Source organism: Pan paniscus, chromosome 4 (genome assembly GCF_029289425.2).
Source record: "Pan paniscus chromosome 4, NHGRI_mPanPan1-v2.0_pri, whole genome shotgun sequence".
NCBI lineage: Eukaryota > Metazoa > Chordata > Mammalia > Primates > Hominidae > Pan > Pan paniscus.
The window spans coordinates 57,150,623-57,158,611 of record NC_073253.2 but is presented as its reverse complement, the minus strand read 5'-3'; the positions used below and the strand labels follow the sequence as shown (position 1 = coordinate 57,158,611).

Here is a 7,989-nt window from a genome sequence, read left to right as displayed (position 1 = left end):
ACGGAGTCTCACTCTGTCACCTGGGCTGGAGTGCAATGGCGCAATCTCGGCTCACTGCAACCTCCGCCTCCCGGGTTCAAGTGATTCTCCTGCCTCAGCCTCCCGAGTAGCTGGGATTACAGGTTCACACCATCACACCCAGCTAATTTTTTGTATTTTTAGTAGAGATGGGGTTTCACTATGTTGGCTAGACTGATCTCGAACTCCTGACCTCGTGATCTGCCTGCCTCGGCCTCCCAAAGTGCTGGGATTACAGGCGTGAGCCACCGCACCCAGCCTAAATTTTCTTTTAAAAATTTACTTCCAAGATAAAAATAAGCCTATCATGATTGCGTTTGAACTATCCAGAGTTAACACCCATCCTATGATCTCAGTTTACCCTTAAATTAACATAAGTGAGAAAATTCATTATTCCAGTTCAAATTAGAGAATGTTTTTTTTTTCCTTCCAGCCAAGAGACATGCAATTTAATGCCAGGGCCTAGTTTTAAGAATTAGAATTCTTCTATTTTAAAGATGGAAAAATTGTAAACTGAGTAGGTAATGTTTCTCTAGAGATGTATATAGAAGCATTTGAGATTTCTCCTACTAGGAATCTGTAGATGGCTACTTTTTACCTCAATAAACCACTGTTCCTCGGTTTCCTCTTTTGTAAGACAGCACCTTCCTGATAGTAAGAGCATAGAAGAATGCCTTGCACCAGACACTCAATAGTGTAACCTATTACAAATTAATTCACTTTAAAGCTTCCCATTGCTTTTTCCTTCCAGGATAACTTTTATTGAAATATAAATACATGCAGACATGCACGTAAGTATACGGTTTGATGAATTTTCACAAACTGAACACACCCTTGAGGCCTCTGCCCAGATTAAGAGTCAGAACATCCCCACACTTAAGAGCTCCTTTTATACTTGCACCCCACACCCTACCCTCAGCTAACAGTAATGTTAATCTAACAACATTTGCTTTGCCATTTGTAAAACATTTATTGTGGTAAAATATATCTAAAACTTAGAATCTTTTTTTTTTTTTTTTTTAGGCGGAGTCGCTCTCTTGCCAGGCTGGAGTATCATGGCACAATCTTGGCACACTTCGACCTCTGCCTCCTGGGTTCAAGTGATTCTCCTGCCTCAGTCTCCCAAGTAGCTGGGACTACAGGCATGCACCACCACGCCCAGCTAATTTTTGTATTTTTAGTAGAGACGGGGTTTCACCATGTTGGCCAGGATGGTCTCCATCTCAACCTAGTGATCCACCCGCCTTGGCCTCTCTGAGTGCTGGGATTACAGGCAGGAGCCACCACGCCCAGCCCATCTTAACCATTTTTAAGTGTACAGTTCAGTAGCGTACTAAGTGCAATCCCACTGTTGTACAACCATCACCAGCATCCGTCTCCAAAACTCTTTTCATCTCACATAACTGAGACTCAATACCCATTCAGCAATATCTCCCTATTCCTCTTTCCCTCTAGCTCCTGGCAACCACCATTTTACTTTTTCTTTATGAATCTTACCACTCTGGATTCTTTAATATAAATGGAATTGAAGTGTTCGTCCTACTTTTGCCAATTTTTGTTCTCTACATAAGTAGAATCATACAGCTATGTTTTACCCTGTATCTAGCTTCTTTCCCTCAACATGTCTGTGGGATTTATCAGTTCATTTAGAGTTCTACTTTGTTTCTCCTCGTTAAATAGTACTCTCCTATATGAGTATGCCACAATGTATTCTACTGGTGATGGGCATTTGGGTAGTTTTCAATTTGGGGTTTTTACATGTAGTGCTGCTACATCTTTTGGTAAAATATGTGGCTAGAAATGAAATTGCTAGAACATAGGGTATGCATGTATTCAGCTTTAGTAGATATTCCCGTTACTTTTTATTAATACATTCAAGTCACCAAAGAGAAGTGATCTTTCATCTTACATGAAGGAACGCAATTTACGTATTTGAATTCACATGATGCTGTGGACTCTGCCCAGAAGAGTAAAACTGCCCACCCACTCAACTCCTCCCACTGCAAACCCCACATGCCAGCTCTATTGAGCTTTCTCTGCTTAGCTGAACAGCCCTCTCCTACTCTTTCCTCCCTAGGCCATTGTGGGTGCTGCTTCACTCAGCCTGCACCCTCTTTCTACCTGGTTTGATGGCTGTTTGTCTCTCAGACCTCAGCCCCTTTGAGAACTAGTACCAAAGCACAAAGTATGCTTCCTCAAAATGCATGTCATCACGAGTCCATTCCTGTTGGAATGTAAGTCTGAAGATGAGGCTCTGGCATTCTCCTCTTGCCCAGGTCTTGCCACTTACTACCTCTGTTTCTTTATCTTTTAGGAGTTTCTGTACATGCAGATTAAACTTATTTTGAGCCTCCATTCTGGGTTCCCATTGACATAAAACATGATGCTTAGAATATACACAAATCCAAACCACTTAGATCGGTATCAGCAACCAGGTTCAATCCACTTTCCAATAGTTGTACATAACACCATTTTACTGTTCTAGATGTTGTCAAGTCTAAGGACTCACTAGCATTTAATAACACCTAATTCAAACAGAACAAAAAACTGCCCAGTAGCACCTTCCAAAGACTAAGTACAATGACAGAAAGCACTGAACTCTGAGTTGGTCTTCCATGTTGGACAAAAAACAATGCTCTGAATCTACATGGTTTCATTACAGAATTGGAAGAGTAAAATGGACTGATGCTATAAAAGTAATTCCAGTTAACAGTTCCATTTACACTAAAAACAGTAAACTAGATCACCAAGAAATAATCCAAGTAGAAATTGCCATGGCTTAAATGAAATAAAAGTGAGGTAACTCATTCAGATCTTTTTCTCCATTAAATGTAAAGTTATATCATGTTCATGGGTGGGAAGATATAGACATTCAGACATCTTCCATGAGAAAAACAACTTAGTGTATGGTACACATTCTTTCAGAATCCTAAGCATACATTAAAACTATAGGAATTAAGTTAATATGGACATGAAAATGAACAAAGATTAGTGGATTAGAATAGAATGTTAGAAAAAACTTATTAGGCTTAAGGAAACTTAACATGTGATTTAAAAAATAGTGCCCAAATGAAGGTGGAGGAAAGTTCAAATAGTCAATAAAAGGTTAGAACAGCGGGCTATTAAAAAAAAAAAAAAGACCTGTATCAGATAAGAATGTATTTGACTGCAAGTAACCAAAAAACCAAACGAACAGTGGCCTAATTAGAGATACAATTTCTCATAAATTAGAAGTCTCTGCTAGTATTGGCCCACCTGCTCAATGATATTCTAAGGTGAGTTGACAGTCTACAGCCCACAGGCCAATCATTACACTTTTGTACAACTCAAAAATGAAGAATGGTCTTTACCTATTTTAAATGGTTGGAAAAAAGAATATTTTGTGACAAGTTACATTAAGTTTAAATATTAGGGCCCGTGAATAAAGTTTTACTGGAATACAAAGATGCTCATTTACATTTCCTCAATGGCCATTTCTATGCTTCAACACCAGAGTTGAGTAGACAGAGGTTGTATGGCCTACAAAGCCCAAGATATTTACTATCTGTCCCTTTACAGAAAAAGCTTGCCAATCCCTGCCCTAAGGAACCCGTACTCTTTCCAGCTTTGCCATCTTTGTTACATTGACCCCAGTAATGTAGTGCATTATTACTGTAAACTAGGCCCTCAACTCCAAAGTAGAAGCCTTCCTGGAAACCCTGCAGACTCCCACTTACATTTGACTGGCCAGAGATTGGCACTGCCAGGCCTAGACACAAGTGGCCTGGGCGCCTCCAGCTCTCCCTACCCAGAAGTATTAATGTATAAATAAGACCATGAACACAAGAACTACAAGAGGCAGAGTGTGTATGATCTTTTTATGGGGATGACCAAATATGAAACCTAGAACCAATAAAGTCAGAGATTGACTTATCCATATAATACCCCCATGTAGAAAAGAAACTTAAATATATTTGTCACATTTTGTTATATTAAGAGTTTCTATAAGACAAAAAATGCTTGATAAGCTCAAAGAATTCAACTGGCTAATTTGATATGTTCAAGTTTTCATTTTTAAAGATGCAACTTAACAATGAAATGTATCCCTTATCAAAAGGACTTGCCCTGTGTGAGGAAAATGGTCTCACAGTTGAGGGAAATGTAAACTGGCATAGTTTTTGGGGAGACCAAATTGCATCTGACATTTTCTTAGCAATTCTACCTGCATATAAGAATCTATATTCAAAGATGATCACAGCACTGTAATAATGGGTAACTTTAAAATGCCCTCTTTGAATGTCCATCAATAATGGAATCAGTTAAATGGGTATTGAACTATTTAAATACTATATACAAGCTAATGTCCATGGGGAAAAAAAAAGTGTTAGGATTTTGCAATGTCTCCACAACACCTTGTTAAGGAGCTATAGGGTCGTTTTAAGGCTATGTTCATATACAAAGAAAGCAGTCTGGCAGAGCACATGTCAAACCTGACAGTCACTACCTTTGTTTAGGATTGGGGCTGGAAAGTCAGCTTCTTATATTGCATACATTGCTATTAAACTTAAAAGCACAAACCACTTGCATAAATTTGTCAGAACTTCCGTTGCAGAGATATAAAGAAAGGAATCAAAAAAGACAGTAGTTCATCCTTATTTCTTGAAATCCACCACACAGCCAAGACCGAGCTTGGGAAAGTCTAGAGCCAGGGATGGCTCTCTGCCTCCTCTGTGCTCAGCCCTCACCCTGACCATCATTCTACAGGGATACTCTGCAAGGTGCAGGCTAATGTGAACTATGAATGTCCACTGAGAAAGTCACATTTTAAAATTGTAAATTTAACTGATATACTTCTCCTCCCACTAGGACAGATAACATGTTACTAAGGTTCTGAGTGTCATCTAACTTTGTTTCTCTTCTGCCTCAAGAAATCTAACAAGTAGTTTTGGTATTAATATCTGCGTTGGAGTACTTCCTTATATCTTACTTTGGACGTAAGTTTTAGAACCTAAAACTAGGAGTCATTGAGTGAGTGCTATAATGACCGAATATTTGTTTCAAAGTGCATTGCGTTGCTTCTTTCCTGTGATCCTTGACGATAGGATTTGAAACCCAACATCTATCTACTCATTCTGATTCAGAGGCTCAAGGGCATTAAGTAATAGATATCCAACATAGGACCCACAACAATGGTCCCATAGTTTTATTAAAGATAGTAGAAAAGCTAATATCAAGTTCCTTAAATGATAGTGAGACAAACTTTCCATGAGGCCAGAGGCCCCCTCTGTCAGTCAAGCAACATCCTCTACTGTCAGGCTCCCATCTGACACCAGGTTGTGAAGGCCTTGGGGCCGTTTACCCATGACTAGCCCATGACAGAATGCTTTCTTCCACAGAGTCCTCACTCCCTCTAAAGAGGCCAGGAGTGTTAGGTGAGGAGGAATGCACATGCTGAGGTCAGTTCTGGACCAGCCCCAGGCCAATGGTACAGAGAAGGATGATAGCAGCTGAATGGCTCAGAGGAGTCCGAAGCCAGCTTAACACCGGTAACAATTTTACCCCTACCCCAAGAGCTGACATGCGTCCAATTCCAGTTCCTCTTTCCCCACCTAAATGATCCCAGAGGTGGCACTAAGCCCAGCCCACTCACAATCTAGGACAGCGATAGTCAGACATCTCAATGGGCCCAGCTTCCCAGAAGTAGGAGTGACTGAGAACAGCACTAGGGGGCCCCTGCCACATCAAAGAGAAGCATCTATGAGGGGTTACTGCCATAATGCCAACCTTCTTGCTGTGCTTTGAGAAACAAACCAAATCCCACCTCCCTTCAAAGAGCTCTAGTTGCTATGAAAAGTAATCCCACCCCCTACTAAAGTCCTGAGACTTAGGTGGCCCTGAGGCCAGTAGGAGGCTTTGGGGTATCTCAAGAGCAGCCACACTTCTCCACCAAGGAAGTGTTCACATAGTGCACACTCATCTTGTGTTCGTCATCCTGGACCATCAGGGAGAAGAGTCTGACCGTGGTGGGACGGCAGGTCTGGAAGAGCCAGGGACAGGTAGGTACTGCCCTCTGCAGAAACAAATGGCAGAACGGTGAGTGCCTCATAGCCACAGCCTCATATTTAAGGGCATCAGTAGACTTGTCAGGGATACATGGGAAGGGAGAAGGAGGGCCTGGGGAGAAGCTGCTGGATCAGGGCCGTTTCAGAACAATCTTTAGGAAGCTGATGTTTCTTAAGAATAAAGATAAGGGATAAGGTCACAGGGCGGGGAAGATGCCACACACTGCATCAGTGCTAGATTATGTAATTATCAACTTCAATGGCTTCCTTGACTCAAAAGGAGCCAGGCCTAGAGAGTTGAGCACTTAGTGCTATCCCAATATGACCCCAGAAGAGAAAGAACGAGGCTCCATGTCTTACCTTATAGCACTCAAAGCTGGAATGACGGAGCTCACTGTTGAGGGCCGGGCAGGTCCCCTGACAGTAAGAGAAGCTGAGAGTCCTGGGTGCAACAATACACTCGCCCCAGGCAGCTCTGTGAAGGTTCACCTTGCGATCCTGCAGATGGCAGAGCTTCTCTGCTGGAAACATATCCTGGCCATGGCCTATCTCCCGGCGATTCTGGCCCGGGATCCCCAGGATCAGCTGCTCCACATTAGAGATTAAGGGTTTCTGGACATAAAGCAGGTGAAACAGAGGTGGCTGTGTGTGGGACAAGGTCACAAACAGCAACACTACGTCTCGTTTCCTTTCGGTACTGGAACATTCATTCAGGCTGGCATCAGCGACATCAGTGGCTGGAATCTTTGTCTCTGCCAAGAGGGTGGGCACCACCTCCATCCAATATGTGAGTAAACAGTAGATATCCAATAATGACCCTCCCTCTGACTGGTAGGATGAAAAGATAATGGGGAAAGATCCCAGAAGGAATCTTTGGAGGCCCCTTCTATGGTCCTCGAACTCTAGAACAAGCTCAGTGGCATGGGGGACAATGGGCACCCAAGCCCATAACTTTATCAAGGAAACCCCCAAGAAGGAAACTGCCTCAAAACAGAGAAGCCAGTAGCTGTGTATGAACTATGAGCCTGTAGGGAAAGAAGAGGGGAAGCTCCAGAAGGCCACTATCATGGAAAGTCCCACCTCCATTTCAGCTTCTTACTCCCCACTACCCAGCCTGGCAGGACAGGACAAAGACTTAGCAGTCTCAGCTTGTCAAAGCCAGTGCTTAGTCCACAGCAGCCAGGGATGGACTGAGGTTCCTCAACTCCCATCACCCTACCCCTGGAATTAAGTCAGAATGATTGCCCTAGTACTGAAAACCATTCCAGTCACCATGACCTAAGACAAGCCACTTGCCCTGTTTATCTCCCAAAACACTATAGTTGCCCAGCCAGCAGCTGTGTACTTCACACTTTAGAGCATCCTTACACACAGAACTTTAGGGCATCAGCCATAAAGCTTAAAGACATCCTACATACCAAGCCTGCAGAGCTGAAACCAGGAAGCAGATTCCGTTTCTGCTAGACCAGCTGAAGAATATTCTGTACCCAACTCCTTGCTCTACTCACAAGAGCCCTTAATATCTGTTGTCATTTACACCCCATTCCCTGACCAGGCCCACAAAATGCTGCCAGGCAGCTTCTGGATCACTCCTTCCCTGGCAAAGACCAGCGCTCCAGCTACTTACTTTTGAATGTGAGGGTAAAACCATGTTGCCTGGCAGAAAAAAATCTCATTTATGTGGGAAGGCAGCATCGGGTTGGGACAGTCAAACGTCTCTACTGAGCTCAAACACATGCACCAAAGACCCAGAGCCAAGAGCCCAGGAATGAGCCAGGAGCTGCCACTTCTCCCACAGCCACCCTCCATCACACCTGCTCTCAGAAGCAGGGCTTCCCCTTCGCTGTCTTTAAATATCCACATGCCCAGGTGTAGGCCCTATTCTAACCCCCACAGCTTGGAGCTGATCACGCATTCAAGAGAAATTAAA

General features: G+C 43.0%; 1 protein-coding gene across 1 annotated transcript; it reads right to left on the bottom strand.

Moving 5' to 3' along the window:
- Positions 1–582: 582 nt before the first annotated feature.
- Positions 583–7,789, bottom strand: LOC130541565 (growth/differentiation factor 3-like). Its single transcript, XM_057302430.1, has 3 exons — positions 7,687–7,789; positions 6,420–6,671; positions 583–6,067 (listed from the first exon to the last, which is right to left on the bottom strand). The coding sequence occupies exons 1-3, from the start codon at positions 7,708–7,710 to the stop codon at positions 5,921–5,923; spliced, it is 423 nt and encodes a 140-aa protein (XP_057158413.1). The 5' UTR covers positions 7,711–7,789; the 3' UTR covers positions 583–5,920.
- Between the last annotated feature and the right edge of the window lie 200 nt (positions 7,790–7,989).

Excerpts from the sequence above, each read along its gene's own strand:
- LOC130541565 (XM_057302430.1), bottom strand. The coding sequence starts at position 7,710 with ATGGTTTTACCCTCACATTCAAAA. Across the intron at positions 6,672-7,686 it reads TTTTACCCTCACATTCAAAA|AAACCCTTAATCTCTAATGT; the intron begins GTAAGTAGCTGG and ends CTTTATGTCCAG. Across the intron at positions 6,068-6,419 it reads CCAGCTTTGAGTGCTATAAG|AGGGCAGTACCTACCTGTCC; the intron begins GTAAGACATGGA and ends TTGTTTCTGCAG.